Genomic DNA, 18,458 nt, shown 5'->3' on the forward strand with positions numbered 1-18,458 from the left:
TACTGATGTTAATATGCACAGAGAGGGGCCACATGGTAACCATGTCTTGATGGAGTTTCTTACAAAAACTGGAGAGGCCCGAGAGGAGCCAGGTTCTACTCTAACTCACAGTCCTCCTTGATGTCACTTCCTGAAAAACTATTAATCCCGTAGTGAGCCTCTCTCAACTTTCTCCGTTCCTCCTCTCCCCCTTGTCCACCTGCGCATCTGCCCCCTGGTCACTCCTTGCACCTCCTTGTGCTGCAGCCAAGAGCTTGACCTCTAGCCCGCCGGATTAAGATTCAGTTTCTCAATACACATTCCTTCACCCGTGTTCTTCGTGGGTGTTGCTGTTCCTCATGAGCTGGCTGTGGTGCTAAGACAGGCCTCTCCGTGTCTCAGAGAAGAAACCCCGACAGTTTGTTTTCATGTGAAGTCGAAGCCCCGATGTGGTGTTTTCTTTTTCGTCTTTTTTTTTTCTTTCATTTTTGCTCTGGAATCTGAAATTCTGCTGAGGTAGCAGAAGATTCCGGGATAGGAGGTGGGCCTAGAGGAGTTCAGTCGAGGGTCAAAGTTCCCCAGAGTGTAAGAAAAGACAACACTTCTCTTGCACAGCACATAACCACCACCCCCCCCCCCCCCGTACACACACACACACAAAACTGAAAAACAAACCAGAAAAAAACAGCAACTCTCCCAGTTTCAACTTTTCAAACGCTGCTCTGGAACCCGATTACTGCTGCTGGTCACAAGCTAGATGATATTAAATCTCCCATTAGAAAAACAGATTTTAAGCCTTAATTCACTTTGGCAAGGTTACAAGACTGTTATTAAGCTGGCTCCAGGATTTCTGAAAACATTGTACTCTGCAAAGGGTTTTATAGCTGACGAACAAGACTGCAAACTGCCGTTGAAACTGAAAATTTTCCAGTGTTTGTAAACTTTCGTTTATTTCCTAATCCCCCATCCTGAAAAGGTTACTGAAGTTTCTGTGGCTAACACGGACACCCACCATCAGGGTTTAAGGTATCAGATTCTTGTGCTGTTTTCAATTCTAGGAGAAATTTGTGAAGTTCTCTCTCGCTGCTCAGGGTTAGTAAATGACCTGGCACGATCATGAGAATGCAGTTGTGGAAGCTGCACGGAGGTCTGATTCAGTGGGATAATTATGATAATGCAAAACTGGTTTTTATGTGCTCGACATCAAACATGAAACTGTTATGTGCAGCACATCACATTATTTTAGCCCTCCTTTAGTTTTGCTAAGAGCTGGCTAGATATTAAAAATATCTGTTTCTTTCTGTCGTCCGGCCTTCGCTGCTTCTACCTGGTCCCTACTGGCATGATTCAAATCGACGTTTCATGCGTGTAAACCATGTTCTGCTGTTATTTCCTTTGTGCTTGTTTTTTTCATAATCGGCTGTGTGTGTTTTTTTATCGGCTTTCAAGATGATTTGTCATGGTGAAAGTCTATTGCCACAAAACATGCCTGAAGTAATAATATAAGAAACTAAGGACAGGAGGTGTCTCCTTGTTACTCTGGCTACAGTGGATCTTTTTTCTGATGGCCTGAGAGCTCTGCGCAACACTAATTCGACCCCCCCACCTCAACCTAACTGTCTCCACGGCAGGGGCCAGGTGGTGCTTCCCTGTATCTGATACACTACAGTGTTTTGCTGATTAAAATCAAGATGGAATGACCAGGAAAAAAAAAATATTAAAAGGGCCAAAAACAAAAAAACAAAGGAAATGAAAAGACCAGCTGTTTGCCAGACCCCAGAGCTAGGAAACTGAACAGTTGTGTCAGCTGGTACGCAGATCATTACCATATAATTAGAACCTAAAACAAATTGCAATGGTTTTCCCTTACAGTGGGTAGCATGGTGGTACAGTGGTTCACAGTGCTGCCTAATGCACTAGGGCCCTGGGTTCAATTCTTAGAGCTGGAGTGCTGTCTGCATGGAGTTTGTATGTTCTCCCCATGTTTGAGTGAGTTTCCTCCTGGTGCTCTGTTTCTGCTCCCACATTCCAAAAACACTCTTGCAGGTTACTTGGCTTCTGTGTGTGCCCGGCGATGGACTGGTGTCCCATCCAGGGTGTATCCTGCCTTGTGCCTGTTGCTTGCTGGGATAGGGTCTGGCTCTGACCCTGAACAGGATAAAGCGGATTAGAAAATGGATGGGTGAAACTAACGTACAACTGGTAAGGAATTTAATCGTTTGGCGAATGGGTGTGAAGTTCTTTTATGCTCTTGAAGTATTGGATGCGAATTATATTTCTCGCTGGCTTGTCACTATATTGATACTATATAAATACAGCATGCACTAAACATATAAACAGAAACACATGCATATTTCTAAATTTCACATCTTTGCAGAAATACATAAAAGGGCATCGGACAATGTGAAAGGTGTCACCGTGAAACTTCGCTTTATTACAAATGCCTAATTTTGTACCACTTAAGTCTACAATGTATTAACCTAAATGTGTGAAAGAAAAGCTTTGTATTTATATTACTGTACATACAGTACCTGTAACAATTACAGAAACAAAGGGAAAACTGAATATGTACTGTAATGCAAGTTACAATCAATAGCTCTGGTGTAGAAACAAAATGCTGCCTATTGCAACACGCAATGCCATTAGCAGTCAGGTAAGCCATTGGAGAGCCACTACATCAGGGCCTTGATAAGTACAGGGAGGGATGCGCACCATTGTACAGACTGAAATATGTGAACACGTTGGCTCCTGGGGGAGATCACATTTGACAAGAAATCAATGTCTTAGATAATGGAGGCAACTCCTACCAACAGAGAGAAGCCCGGCTTTATGTTTCACCCAGAGCTGTACCGTATGTGTCTCGAAGGGGGTTTTGTGAGACTCGTACTCTGGGCAATAGGTGCGGTTGAGAAAGAAATCCCCAAATATCCACTAGAGATGTGAAGTCCCTCGGAGTAAACACAGCATTTCTTCAAGAACAGCAAGATACATATTTAGCACAAAATGATCTCCGTGGGTGTGTTGCTGCACACAAAAAACCTCTACTGAGGAGAACACATCAAATAAAAAGCAAGAGGCAAAGGTGTCCAAGCTGCTACATGCAAATTAAGATCACATTTGTGCATATGTGTGTAATTGAATATAGAGCTTACAAACAAGGGAGCCCATTTGGCCCAAAGGTTGTGTTCTGTTGCGAGGAGATTAGTGGTCAGACGATCTCATCCAGCTATAAATTGAAAGATCTAGGGCACCGATCAGCTTTGAGTGCATTCAAAAGCAAGAATAAACCTAGGCCCTTCTTTACACTGAGAGTTGTGGGAGTCTGGAACAGTTAACCAAACAAGCTTTTTTTCACCATTCATATTATTGCTTCGAGCTGCGAGATAAAGACTTGTTGGGTTACTCGCTCCAGACTCCCACGACCCTCTTGGCTTCCTGGTCGATCTACGTCACCATTCTCACCTATGGCCACGAGTGACGGGAAGGCTGAGACTGCATGTACGAGCAGTGAAAACGAGGTTTCTCCTTAGGGCTGTTGGGCTCACTCTCTGTGACAGGGTGAGGGGCTCGGCAGTCTGGGAGGACCTTGGAGCACAGATGTTGCTCTTCTGGATTGAGAGGAGCCAGTTGAGGTGGCTCAAGTCCCTCAGGCCCTTCCTGCTGGAGGTGTACTGGGCACGGCCCACTGGGGAGAGACACTGGGGCAGACCCAGGACACGCTGGAGGCGTTATATCTCATGACTAGCCTGGAGCACCTAGGAATCCCCCAGGAGGAGCTGGAGACTGTTGCCAGAGAGAGGGAAGTCTGGTCCGCCCTGCTTAGCCTGTTGCCACAGCAACCCTCACCAGGAGCAAGCAGTCAGAAAATGATGATGATGGTGATGATGGTGATAGTGATTTTCAATTTCAATAAACCTTGGATTGATTAGTTACTAAAAAGCAAAACAAGGAAGATGAGCCAGATTGTCTTCTCTCATTTGCAAACTTTAATGGATAGGTAACGTGTTCCCGACAGCCACTGTGTAAAAACAGTGCCTCCAGTTCTCAGTTTTAACTGCACTTTCCAGAGCTTCCACGTGTATGCTCTGGACATTTTTGGTAAGACTAAAAAGCCTTTCAGCTCAGGACTTCTCTTCCAGGCTGGGAAAGAACGATGAATGTGGTGGATCTCTGCTGGATCGATATCTACCGTGTAAAGACTTTCCTCTGAAGGAAGATGACATCAGTCTTGGGGAGATGGGGTTTTGTTGCTTGGCCTCGTCACTACCAGGAGCTTGACCCCTGCCTCAGAGCCCTGCTGTTCTTCGGCCAGCCTTCAGAGAGACTCTGTCTTCAAGAATCATGCTGCTGCTCCTGTTAGTTGTGTTTATTTGGTTGTTTTTGGACTATAAACATAATTTGGCCTGTTGTAATGTGAAAAAACTAAAAATAAACTTTGGCCAGATATGAGAATAAGCAGTGCAATTTATTGACACAGATAGCATTTTTTTTAATTAATGTATAATATAAAATAATAATCCAGGGCATTCTTAATTAACAATGGCCTTGTGGGAATCTTCAATGTCTACTATGAACAGAGGCTTCTGTTCCACTTAATTACATTTAGAACATAAGAAAGGTTACAAACAAGAGGAGGCCGTTTGGCCCATCCAACCCCTTTGTTAATTAATAGCTAATTGATTCTAGGATCTCATCCAGCCACTTCTTGCAGGAAACCAGGAGATCGGCTTCAAGCACATGGCTGGGCAGCTTGTTCCACAGTCCCCCAATCCTTTAGGTGAAGACGTCCCTCCTGCCCTCAGTTTTCAACGCACTTCCATGTAGTTTTCTGTGGGGCTGTGTTTCCCTGCTCACTCCGAAGTCTGGATTGACTTACTCCGTGCCACCGGGGATTGTGAATGCATTGTTTAGACATAAACTGTACATCTCAAGTCTGTATGCGTCCTTCACGAATTATTTATTGCAGAACTAAAATCAAATTTTGATTTTTTGCTACATAATCACTATTTTTTATTCGTCTGACACCTTTACATGCACAGCGTTTCTTTAACCAGGCATTTTATTGCAACAGTTCAGGTGAAGAACCCTGCTTCGACAACACACCAGCAGCCTGGATTCGAACCCACGACCTTCTGGTTATGAGGCCAAAACCTCAACCACAGCTCCCGCATGGTGTATTTTCAAGACTCCTATTTCTGCATTTATTTGTTGAAGGGCCGTGTGCGCTAGCCATTTTATCCCAGGGCAAAAATGGGGCCCAGAGAAACAAGTTTGCTACCATTTGATACTGAGTACTGAGAGAGATCTGCAGCAGGAGAAGGCTCGGCTGTATTTCAGAGCTCTTCTTGAGGGAATCAGTAAACAGGGTTTTGCACATTCAGTGAGTGTGTCATTGACGTATGATGTGGTTAAGGTGGATGTCGTGGCTGTCTGAGTTTGGGCTGAGGGGGATGTGGTGAGCTTCCATTAAGTCACTGTGACTCTGAACAGCTTCCTCAGACTCTGATGAGCTTCCTAAAGCTCTGTGTTTACAGCGAGACTGCAGGCTGTTGGGCGTTAAATGCTTTGAGCTTTATTTTGGAAAGCACTCCTTTTGAAGTACATCACGCACGTTTCGTCATTGTGGCACGCACGTTTATTTAAAAAAAAAAGATCTGGGAATATATTATTTTTGCCTGTAAAGTTTGTTTTTACTCCTCTGTTCCAGAAGGGCAGTTTGGCCCAGTCACTGTGAACATGCACAGGGATCACTGTGCTCAAGACCCTTCTGCTGTAATTTGGAAGAGAATTATTCCGTTTAATTTACAGTACCTGCTATATGAGATTCTCGGTTTTTATGATGGTGTGTTTCTGAGGGGACACGTTGAATTCCATGTAATACACAAGTGCGCTCGGGGGCACCTCTGTAGGGTGTCCTACTATTACACTTTGTAAAGAAGACTTACTGTACCTACGTGGACAGAGAAAAGAAACATCACCCAGAGTAGTAAAACGTCCCCTAGATCAGAGGCTTCCAATCCTGGTTCTGGGGGCCGGCACACCTGGTGGTTATTGTTTCTCCTGAGCATTCAGTTTAATAATTTAACCTTTAAAGGAGAACTGCAGTCTCAATTTCTCAGACCGGTTATTAAACAAAAAAAAAAGTTTCTTAGTTTATCAAAAAAGGTGACAAATTTCGAATCAAGCACCAAATCGTGAGTTTGGTGAGAGTACTGCAAGTCGCCGTGTTGTTGCCAACCACTAGTCTTGCTATGGGCGAGAGCAAGAATTCACAAGAACTGTGACGTGAAGCAGCCCTTCCTGCTCACTAGTCACTGCAATGGCTAATGTACTATGATGTACGAGCAAATAAGTGCAGGTTGTTTCACCACAGAAATGTTCCAACGTGATCTGCATGCAGAGTTAACAGGGAAGTTTCATTAATCGGTAAAACTTTCTTAAAGTCGAGAGCAATATTTCTATTGGATTAAAGAGGTGTCTTCACAGGCCTGCTTGTTTACAATGTAAGCTCCTGAAACATGGCGCTCAACATACCTGGAAATGTAGTGTATTTTGTGATGTAAATTGCAGGTTAGTTACCTTGTGAACATTTTAATTTCTTTGTGGTTTGAAATGGACTCATCAATGCTGATACTTTCTAACCAAGAATTCTGAAAATAGCGCTGCACTTCCCTTTAATACACCTAATAAAGATTTTTTTTAAAACTCTAATTGTTTTTAGTTCCTAAACATGTAGGAGGTTGATCATTAACTATTGTGTTTCTTAATTTAAAACCTCCAGGCTTTGAAAACAAGATAAAATCTTGACAAGATAAAAATGCACTAATGGGTTCCACTGAGGGCTCAGCTGTGATGAAAACCAACAGATATGGTGGCACCCAGGACCAGGACCCCCTGCCCTAGACAGTGAAACAATGGGCCCAGATTAGGTCAGAATTTTATTCCACCCCATCATCTGCAAATTCTTAACCCAGCAATTAGTGGCACGTTTCCATTAGATGGAGTCAGAAAGCCTCCATCCAAAAGAAAGACAGTCACAGTGTGATGTTTATCTGGACACATACTTTTCCACCACTGTGAAGCAGTGCTGTAACAGTGAGCCAACAACGTGCGGCTCATTGCACCAAGCAAATGTTTAATTATTATCAAACCACCAGGTTTCAACATTGCTGACACTGAACTAACACCTAATGGTTACAAGAAGAAGTGTGCGCTTCTTTTACAGATTCAAAGCACAGCTCATAGTTATGGAAAACAGTGGCTTGTGGTCTGCTGAGGTCAGGTACCATATGACTATACGTTGAAACGCTTCAGCAACCCAGTCAAAGGCATGACTGTCAGAATGCTTTAGAAAAATCATTCAAAGGTAGGACTGGTTTCAGCAAAATCAGCAAACAAAGTGTAGACTTTAATGCAGGGTTCTCAAACCCAGTTCCTGGAGGGTCAAGTGTTTTCTGGTTTTTGTCCCAACTTGAGTAGTTAATGAAAGAAATAAATCTTCTACATATATGAACATACAGTATAATGATTTTTTTATTAAGGTTGTCTACAATTCATTACACAAGACATTCATTTCATTAAAGGTGCATTTACCTATAAGTCTTCTTAGCTACTGATGTTAAGTATATATGCACCTAATTAAATAAATCCACAGTCAAAGAAGGCTCCACAGCCGAAACGTTGTGTTTTCTTTCTTCTCTTTTCAGCATGGAATAAACCTATTACTTGTTCCTTTGCAGCCTACGCATGCTGACACAGCTACCCACCTGAACTAATTAAATAATTAGACTATGAACGAAAAGCATAAAAGGGTTTAAGACCTCTGTTTTAATGTACAGTGTACTGTACATGAACCATCTGAAGACTTTTATTTTATTTTTTTTTAATCTAATGCATTACATATACATTCATTTGACATATGTCTTATTGTTTGAATGTCTCAAAACAAAATAATCACCTTTCAAAGATGACACAAATATCTTTTTACTTTTTACAAATAAACTTTTACTATGTTTATTATTTTAATACTGATACCTAAAAACTATTGGATAAATAAATGTAGGAAATGTCTGTTTTAGTGCAGCTGATCGGTGGAGGGGTTCCCTACTTCTGCAATGTTGTACACTATCTTGTCAAAGTGTAGCAATGTGGACGTTTTTTCACAGCTTAGCCCTGGTAGCAGGGAAACTGTAACCTCTCATGTCAGTTTTTTCACAGAAGAATTAACGGGCTTGTGGAGCTTTGTGATGAGAACTCTAGCATCGCTGCCCAAACATATTGGTGTAAGTTAACTAGACAAGGCATCACGTTTACCTTGAAGCAGCTATCTCCTTTCATCCATTTTCTAACTGCTTTACCCAATACAGGGCAGCAGAGGCGTCGGCAAGCAATGGGTACAAGGCAGGACAGATACTGGAAGGGACACCAGTCCATCACAGGGCAGACACTGGAACAGACACAGACACACACACAACAGGGCTGATCTTCCCAGAGACCAGTTAACCGACTGGTACAGTATGTCTTTGGACTGTGGGAGGAAACCCAGATAAACATGGGGGACAACATACAATCTCCACACAGGCAGGACCCCAGAAACGAATTGAACCCAGGGCACCCAGCACTGCGCGGCAGAAAGGCTACCAGCTGTGCCAATGTGCCACCCAAGCAGCTGTCATATTCATTTAAATCCATTTTCATTCAGAACAGCTCACAGAATCGACCTGAGTCTTACGTTCAGCTGCAGCCTTGCTGGTCTTCTCTGTGGGGCTGCTCAGACAGTAAGACACTCCTTGCGAGCCCAGCACAGGTGGCAGTTTCCGTTCATTCACAACTATCGGCACCCAGAATGACAACTGATTAAATGGAATTAATTCAACTACAGGTATGTGTTGGAAGACACTGGGGGATTCATACCAGGAAAGGGAAGTAGATATTTTATTGCATCCACGGCCAGGGCTAAGAGCAGAGTGTAAAGACCGGAGTGGGGAGAGAGTTTTGTGTTTGTCCTCGGTCTATGTCACTTTGTCATCTATGCCATCAGAAAGGAAAGTCCCAGACCGAAGATAACCAGTCTGAGAAGCGAAGCAGCCGGGCAATAGGACCATACTGTGAGTGACGTTGTACACTGGAGCCCTGCCTATCTGTGCATAGTGTGTGCGGAGAGTGATAAGACAAAAGGGTTACATAAGAGGGACATAATTACTATTTATAGAGCTGCTACTCAACATATAGTTTCTGGGACCTGAAACCTGACAGTAAGGAAGGCATGTTCTCCATCTTATAATTAAAGCAGAGGTATTATAACATGTTTCCATTCTCATTTTTTTTAATTCTGTTAAGACATTATGGGTATAGGATTATCATTATTTTTTTACAAGAACCTTCATGCTGTACATGACCAAATTCTGAGCTCGCAGTTACACAATTAAGTCCTTAATTGGCTTAATAACGGGACTCCTCTGAATTGTTATTTTCAGCTGATTATTCTCTGCTCTTGAACAAGTCCGAGGTTGCCTTTTAACAACTGCGTTTCGTGAATACAGTAAAATCCCAACCTGCCTAGTAGAAAAAAAAGGTCTTGCTAATATTACTGTCAAGCAGCTTGTTGGCTCAGATAGGTCCAGTCAGACAGATATTATTTAGCGCTCCAGCATCAGTGTTAATTGACCAAATGCTGAAAAAATGTTCCCAATCTTTAAACAACAGGTGTGCGAGCTAACAGGCCCAGGACAGAGAACCACTGATCGACACCATCACTTCCTGATCACAGTAAATCACGGGTCTCCGGTCCCGGAGAACTCCTGCAACTGGTCAATTAAGCACGATGCTACAGGGCCAAAGAATATTCTAATTTGGTTCCAAATGATTTCTATATTACTTAGTTGAAATTGACACATGTGATTGATCGTAGTTGAATTGTAATTGTTTAAATAGTAGTAGGAAACAGCTATGGGACTGGGGCTCCCCAGAACCAGGGGTGAAGACCCCTTTTTGTAAATCTTGCTCTCCACACTGCATTTTAACAGCCGAACCCCAAAGCTCTGGGTTTTATGTTGATCCAGTTCCAAGTTGATGTTTAATGTAAGCTGCTTTGAAAAGTCACACTGTACTGAGATATAAAAATAAATCCTTGGTATTTAAAAATGGCACTTGTGTCTACTTTTCCAGCCATACAAAACCACACAAAGTTAGACCATTAAGATGATCATTAGATCATATATATAATATTACATTGTATTATAAAATAATGCACATCATATGTTATACATTATTATTGTTGATGTTAAGTAGTAGTATATATAGTAATATAATATATAAAATATATAGTATATTATGTATTACATTATTTATCATATATATGATCATAACGTTATATAATTTAAAAAGTCATTTTCTGCAGATGTGCAGGACTGAAGGAAGGTTAACATTTGAATTCTTAATTTTCAAAAACACAAAACAAATTGAAATTACAAAACTAAATGTAGTGTTAAGATATCTGCCTTGTACACGCGGAAGTTATTTCTTTAATTTCGATTGATTTCCATTCAGATTGTACATGGCCGTGTGATTTCTGACTCAACATAAACCAGTACCAACGTTGACTTCCTTTTCACTGCAGCGTAATCACCTAGATACACAGTCTCAGTTAATGACTGTTTTGGTGAGGAGTTACCTCTATCCCTAACAAATCTTACAGCACCAGAACTCCTTCCACTACAACAGGGGAGGAAGCTCCACCCTGAGCTCAGGCTGAACACACAAAGCTTACACATCTGCTGGTTCAACACGGCAACTGGACCAGACTCCTCACACTGCCACATCCTAGAACAGAATCATGGACATCTTCTCAGCATGGGAGTGGGAAAGAAACGATTCAATTCAGTTTCAGTTCAAACTGCACTCTCCCCCTTGGGAAACCTGTCCAAATAAAGTCCAACACAATAAAAACAGGCAGACATCACCAAGAAAGAATACAGTACAGCCGTGTTTCAGAAGATAAGAGAGTTATTTTTACATTGTTTGAGAGTGAGATTTCACAGGAGATAAAAAAAATTCCTGAGTCAATTACTGTTAAAGCTAGGACACAGAGGAGTCTCCCAGGTGGGAGTAGTGTAAATTCAGGGCGTGAGTCACACACTCCATACTGCTCTTAGCCTTTTTTTAGAACCCTCTGTTTGTAGAGGGCATTTAAGTTTATTTGATCTGGCCCAGTAACTTTGCTGATTAAAGATTTTGCTGACTAAAGGTGAGAGGCAATGGCGCTGCCTCACAGCACTGGGGCCTTGTGTTCAATTCCCGAGGTGCTATCTGTGTGGAGTTCGCATGTTCTCTAGGGGTTTGCATCGGTTCCCTCCAGTCCAAAGACACTGGTAAGTTATCAGGCTGCTAAGCAATCGGGCTTCTGGGAAAACTGGCGTGTGTGTGAGTGTGTGCCTGCAAGCACACTTTGTGCAGGTGTTTACAATGGTTTGGTATCCCTTTCCAGGGTGTACCCTGCCCTGTGTCCACTGCTTGCTGGGATAGTGTACCCTGCCCTGTGTCCACTGCTTGCTGGGATAGGGTGCACCCTGCCCTGTGGCCACTGCTTGCTGGGATAGACTCCAGCTGCCCTGCAACCCTGTATTGGTTCAACTGGTTAGAAAATGGATGGATCTTCACTAATTTTCAAAACCTATTACAGTTAACTGATGTTGCCAAACCAACAAGTGCGACAATATGGTAAAACACTTTTAATAAAGGAGAGTAACCCTGTGCTGAAAAAGTGAAGAAGGCACCACAGCCAAACCTGTTTCCTCTTCTTTCTTTTATTCATCAGCATATATTTAACCTCTGCTTTTTCCTTTTCTGATGCATACCGTAACATCTCGCAGAAATGTCACAAAAACTCGCCGGGGAGCCACAGCCACAATAACAGAACCGCAGGCTTCTCATCAGAGCGCTGTGATCGCCGTTGAACCGTGAGATCGACTGATGAAGCTCAACCCGCAGGAAGGAGGTATTTTCCCACCAATATCTGACTCATTATTCACAACAACATCAATTCCGCACAATGGCTGTTAACATGAGACTTGCAGGTTAAAAATGTGCAAGACTGATGAATTGAGGAAACTTGTCTGTATCCGTTTACTACAGGATTTCAGTATTGTTTTTATTGCATTTCTAAATGCTCAAAGACTCATTTCTTATTATAGCTTTCTTTGACGGATGGTATAAATCATATGTGATTGCGATATGTGTCATCAATGTTATTTGTTTGTAGTGCACAGTCAAGAGAAAGGTTTGCGTCTTTAGGTAGTGAAGCCTTCATCAATATGTCCCCCCTGACCACATCACTAGACTTGTCACTTTCAGGCCTGACGTCGCAGACAAAATGATCACAGAAGAGAGATATCCCCCAGTCAGCAGGTCTGAGACAAGAAACCACCTTGGGGGTTATTCCCCACAAACTCCCAGCAGGAGGAATCCTCATTTTCACGTTTTTATTTCTCCAAAGAACTCTACCATTAACAATAAATAGAAGCAAATATGGAGGCTACTGTAAAGAGAGTCCGATATCTGTGAGAGCCTGGGTTAAACATAATTAGGCTGAATCTCATACTGCACCAATAACCAGTGCACTAGACCAGGTGATGTTAAGGGACATCTGTGCCTATTCTCCTAGATTTGTGAAACTGCATGTCCATTCTGATTGATTACAGTCTTCCTCCTGCAATTTTCAGGGAGCTTTCCCATACTGTACGTAACAACTGGTATAAATTAAAATGGTAAGCTGTGACATTGTCTCAGAACCTGTTGCATACAACAGACAATTGTATATAACAGGAGTCCGCAGAAATGACTTCTGCAATGATTTACTTGGAAGTTGCTTAGGAAATGTTCGGCGCGTCACCCGATTGCATAAAGCAGGAACCTAAAACGGCACCCCCATTAACGCAGGCGCTACTCAGAAAACGAGATATGTCAAAAAAATCAGTGTGGATCCGTGTAATAACGATGCGGATATTTTCGGAGAGGAAGGCCCTGAGACTTTTGAAATGAATGAACCTCCACAGCGCTGCGTTTTAGTGTGATTCCACACCCGGGGCTGTTAGACAATGACATAGAAATGGTGAAAACAAGTAATAATATAGGGTCCGGCTTAACTCTGCCCATCGTCGAGGCTACCTGGCGTCACTCCTCATTATTCCCCGTTACTGAGTGGTTCACTGGCTTTTGACATCACTCGTCCTGACTCAGCTCGCCAGCCCTGGTCCTGAAGGTTGCCCGGGTCTCTTCACAACACCCGCGGCCGAGGAGCCGGGAAAGGCTGTGAACTTTGTTCAGCCGGGAATGGAAACCTGCAGACACACGGGCCCTCCAAGACCCCCCGAACTGTCTAAAAAACCGGGGGACCCTGCAGTGAACGCGTTCTCCGCGAAGGTGAAGTCGCAGACACGGCGGCATCCGCCTGGGCTCATGGTACGAAGGACCCGGCGGTGACACCTCTCCGCCCGCTGACCCGTACCATGAGCATCCCCTGAGCCATCCCTGCTGATGAACACGGACATGCGTTATACTACCTGCCAACGCAGGAGGTAGCACGTACGCAAGGACTACCTCAAGCGCAGTTTCACCGCCATACATTCCCACGCTTGTGTCGTGGAGGGGCCGGCACGTTTTGCACGTCTCAAAACCTTATTTTTTTCCTCCTCCTTCCTAGCGGCATCTCCGTCATTCTTTCGCGGATGCCTCAACACAATGCAAAAGCAAAAAAAAACAACAACAACAACAACCCCAACAACACAGGATACTAACGCGGGTTGGTACTGAATAACCCCCTTTAAGTGCTTAGAGAATACGGGACACGGTTTCGTTTTGCTTGGAGTTTTTACTGCTTTTGCTAAACATTCGTGCATCTCGTTTGGAAGTTTTTTTTAAATAATAAAAGTATTGCCCATCGTTCGCGCAACGACAGTTGAAACAATTAGCTTTTAGTTTTTCAAGCATGGATTTAACCCCCCGAGAATATGCTGTAGCAAAGCTACAGGACTCTGCTCCACGGAGCCTATTTTCCATTTCCTTCTGTAGATGTTTACGGATTGCTATGAAAACACAGCGCTTTAAAACAAGCAACTTCCTTGGTGATAATGCGGGTCACGCAACAGCTTTAATTTCCCAGCCTTTATGTTACAAATAGACTCGGGCAATACTGGTAAGGGACTATCAACAATGACATGAAGAAGAGCGGCTTTTTTATAAACTCTGTTTTCGTTTTGCCATTTATTAGAAACAGGCCGCGTACGACACGTAGTCTCAAAAAGTAAGTGGCTTTACTTTGACGAGTGGCGCACGTGTATTTTCCTTTTAAATTACAAATTATTGGAGTAACACGTTTTTCACACAGGCCTTGATCTTTACAGACCTTTCCTAGCTCAAGTTAGCCTTTCCTCCTGCTTCCCCGCAGCAACGTCAAGTTCATGTTTCACTGGACAAGTCAAATACACGCCCATTCCCCCGCTCTTCACCAATCAGGAGCAAGCAAGGTGTGAATCCGGCCAATGGGCGCTTAGGAGGCTGGGTCACACGTGCTGTTGCTAGGGTTCAGCTTCTAAATTGTTACTATCAAGGTCTAGCCAATCAAGACCCAATTCTCAGTGCATGAGCGTTCTATCAACATTTTACTGTAACCCCAGCGGCAGAGGCTTGCCATTGGCCAGGGCCGGCCTATAGACGACGCCCCCTTGCCACACCGTGCAATGTGATTGGGCGGTGGGTTTGTCAATCCGTGAGTCGCTTTTAGTTGAGGAGCAGTTTGATATGGACTTGGTTGGAAGTCCCCCCAGATTCCGAACAGACCAATTCCAATTGACCTCTCTGATTTCGTTTTAATATATATATTTTTACAAAAGATTTTCTGTATATAAATTTTTATTTTTTAAATAAGACAGCGAGATGGAACTGAACTCTCTTCTAATTCTCCTGGAGGCTGCAGAATACTTGGAGAGAAGAGACAGAGGTATTTTATTAAAACTGCCTTCTTCGTTTTGCAGGGAAAGAAAATCGTGCACATATATTGCAGACACTGCTGGGAAATAGTTTCGCCCAGGACTAGATGCTATACTTTTTCTTTAAAGTCGTATTGTGCACCCAGTTTAGCTGAAATTGGGAACTGAACATGCACACTGCTAACCTGCTACGTGTAGCTACTTAGGGGATTCGATGTAGTCAATAAAATTTGGAGCGAAGTATTTATGCTGTCTTTTATATTAAAAAAAAACAATAATGCATGACTCAAACAAGCTCTGGTCTTTATGTAGCCTTTTGGTTCTTACGATACGTCTCTTCAGGTCGTTTGCAGATACAGTATTTAGCATATTGTGATCACAATATCATAATAATACAGCGAATGACATTCCTGTCAGTCATGTTATTATTTGAACGATCTAAGGACATTCGTGTCTGCAGTCACAGCGGCGATGATTGTGTGCATTTGTCTGAAATGAAGTCCTCTGTAAAGGTCCAGCAGATGTTGCAAAAGACATTAACGATGATTTTGTTTACTTTGTTATTAGAAGCAGAACATGGTTATGCATCAGTTTTACCGTACAATAGCGACTTTTCCAGAAAGAAAACGAAAGCTTCGCCAATTTCAAGAAAAACTCAGAACAATAGGTAAATATTGGTTCTTTTGTCGGTACAGTAAAAAAAAAAAACAACAACCAGATACTCTGCTGTTCATCGTTATTCGGCTTTGTTAATTCACCTCTGCCTCTCATGTCAAAATCGCCATTTTCCCTGTAGGGCTTGGCTCTGTCTGTTTTGATATAAACACTGCCACGCGTACATCAACTTCACAACTCCACTTTCTCTCAGCCCGCTTGTGCTTTTAATCTCTTACCACAATATAAAGCCACGCACTGTTACCTGAGATTATTTTCCTCCTTCTTCTGCTGCTGGGGAGGGCTGGAGCACCCCCCCACCCCACTTGATCATCTCCACCCCCCCCTCCCCGCACACACACACACACACCTCCCTCCTCTGCCAGTAATTACACTTGATTTACCTAATCGCTCGGAAAGATGTGGATTTTTTTAAAAATAATATATACTTTTGTATAGTCGAGTTAGCATCGTGTATCCTCCTCCTTGACTTCTGGTTGTTTTTTTTTGTGTCACGATATGTAAAAGAAAAACAACATTTGGGACCCCCGCTGGCATCCCGCATCGAAACGGGGTCGTGCGAGTTCACGGGACGGTCCGGGGAAGAAGCGACTTTATTGCAGGTTTTTGGATTCAGTTTTTTGACTTCTTGGCTCGATTTTCGGCCGGCCCCCGGGACGGGCGCCCTCCTTCGCTGTTTATGTGGCTGACCAGGCGATGCCCCGAGCAAGCTGTGTACGTGCGTCGTCTCTTAAAGCAATATTTCACCTTTTTTTTTAAAAGAAAAAAAACAACTTTTTTTTTTCTCCAGCTTATCCCGACGAAGTGACACAGGCGTGCAACGCAAAACGCAGGAGCTATTTTCTACACGGAGACACGGAGGCATTAAAATAACGCGCGGCTGTCGTCTGAGGACTGTACCTGTAGATTATGATGATATATATATTTTTTTATTTTTCCTGTGCAGTGCCGGCTTGAGTTGGCCGACATGAGCCCTGATGTTCGTGCTCTCCACACAGTCGTGGCGTGTAAAAATAATACTTCTAATATCGTCAGCACCGCGTTCTCCAAGTTGTGGCTTTTAGCATTTCGGGGTAGAGCCGCGACACTTTCAATTTAGTGTTTCGTACGGTCGTGAAGAAAGAGAGGGTTAAGAAGTAAGCAATGAAGGATAGTAATTCGTCGTCTGTTAACGAGGAGAAAGCCCGGTTACGGAGGAATTAAGTTAAAACTCAAAACTTTTATTTTGAGCGGCACTCTCGACAGCCTCAAACGTTGATCTTTTTTTTTTAATGCGCCGAACAGGCTTTCTTTAGTTTCAGAGCTGTAACGAAAGCGTGACGTCTATCAGCGTGCGGATTAAAAAAATATATATATATACACAGTATACTGTGTAGCGTTTTTAAGGCAGGGCAGGAAAACAAGAGTTGCGTGCGCCGCGGTGTTACATTCATGACTAGTCAAATTGCAGAGATGTGTGGTCGATACATTTCATCATTCTCCTCAGGGAGTGGTGATGTACTTTCCTGCTGCCAGGAAATGCCAGCCCAAGTGTAACTCCTGACAGGAGCGCTGGCCGCCCGGGATGGGACGGTCACGTGTGCGCGCCAGGGTAATTAATTAATTGGACCAACCGTGTGCAGCCTTCCCCTCTGCTGCTGCCGCTCGGGCCTGCCGGCCTCGCCGACCCAGCAGGACGGACCCTCCCGCTTTGTTCGGCTCTCGAAGACCGACCAGCTGTGCGCCGCAGGCCGCCTTTCTTACAGTGACAGCGCGGCGCAGGACTGCCCGTGTTTTAAAACTCTTGCAACTCCTCCGCTGCAGTTAAGCGGCGACCCCTGCGCCAGAACAAGAGGAGGGTTAAAGAGCCCTGCCTAATTGCCACTTCTGTATAGTCTAGAAAAAGGGCGTCTCTCGGGGCCCCGAGTGTTATCCCTTGGAGTCGGAAAGCCGTGTTATGCCGCCGGGTTTGTGTGCCCGATGAGCCCACACACTCTCCACAGCTTGTAGAAATTAACCATCTACAGAAGTAACACCTGTGCAGAAGTTATGCGTGACGAGAGAGGACCCATAAAATTCCAGGTGTGACTTTGGTGTTTTCGTTTACACGAGGAATATATATATACACAAGGAAGCCTGTCAAAAAGCGTCGTTCTTGTATCTTGCAGCTCTGTACTTGTTGCTCTGCGCATGTGAGGGGAAGATAAACTCGCGACTTCTTCGCTGGACTATTTTTGCACCAGAGATAAAATGCATTTAATTTGCTCAGCATTTAAAAGCGCTCCTCTCTTCATGTGCTACTTCGTTTTTTTTTCTTCTGGGAAAACAAGATATCGAATTTGAAACATTTCAGTGTCAGAGCCTTAAAAGAGAATAACAGGCCAAGGGCAGAAAGGATGGTGGAAGTACAGGGATTTGTTATTGTGTCGAGTTAACATTTTTTAGCGTCTGAATTCACAGCAGTGAAAGAAAGCTGTGCACTGATGGCTCACCTCTTCAGAAGTGCACAGTATTGGCACATCATAAAGAGATTCTATTCTTTACAATGTCTGATTTATATTGAATTTCAGCGTTGCCTAGTAGCTGTTCAATCAATGTATTTGTGCTAAAATGCAATAGTAAATACATTAGCAGATCTCAGATAACATTGAATTTGTCAGCAGCCTTTTTTTTTAGTGTGCATTACTTAATATTTTCTGCACTGCTGGGGGCCAGTGTTTTAACGAATTAAAAAGATTACAATTAAGAGAGTCTTAAAAAAATCACTGAACATTTTATTCTTTGCTTCCGCTTCTGACTTATAATTTTGTCCCGTAGAGGTTGTGCGACATTGAACTATTA

At 43.3% G+C, this 18,458-nt stretch overlaps 1 protein-coding gene across 2 annotated transcripts in view; it reads left to right on the plus strand.

Annotated features, from left to right (window-relative positions):
- Positions 1 to 14,743: 14,743 nt before the first annotated feature.
- mxd4 (MAX dimerization protein 4) overlaps positions 14,744 to 18,458 on the plus strand; it is a 40,454-nt gene continuing 36,739 nt past the window's right edge. Inside the window, exons 1-2 of one of the 2 annotated variants that reach the window (XM_088918297.1) lie at positions 14,744 to 14,974; positions 15,531 to 15,630. In XM_088918297.1, coding sequence (XP_088774423.1) covers positions 14,911 to 14,974; positions 15,531 to 15,630 — 164 coding nt within the window. In that variant the 5' untranslated portion in view covers positions 14,744 to 14,910. The remainder of the gene's footprint in view (positions 14,975 to 15,530; positions 15,631 to 18,458) is intronic. The other variant, XM_088918306.1, reaches the window with a different exon arrangement.

The sequence above is a fragment of the Atractosteus spatula genome, chromosome 1 (assembly GCF_055471065.1).
Source record: "Atractosteus spatula isolate fAtrSpa1 chromosome 1, fAtrSpa1.hap1, whole genome shotgun sequence".
Classification (NCBI taxonomy): Eukaryota; Metazoa; Chordata; class Actinopteri; order Semionotiformes; family Lepisosteidae; genus Atractosteus; species Atractosteus spatula.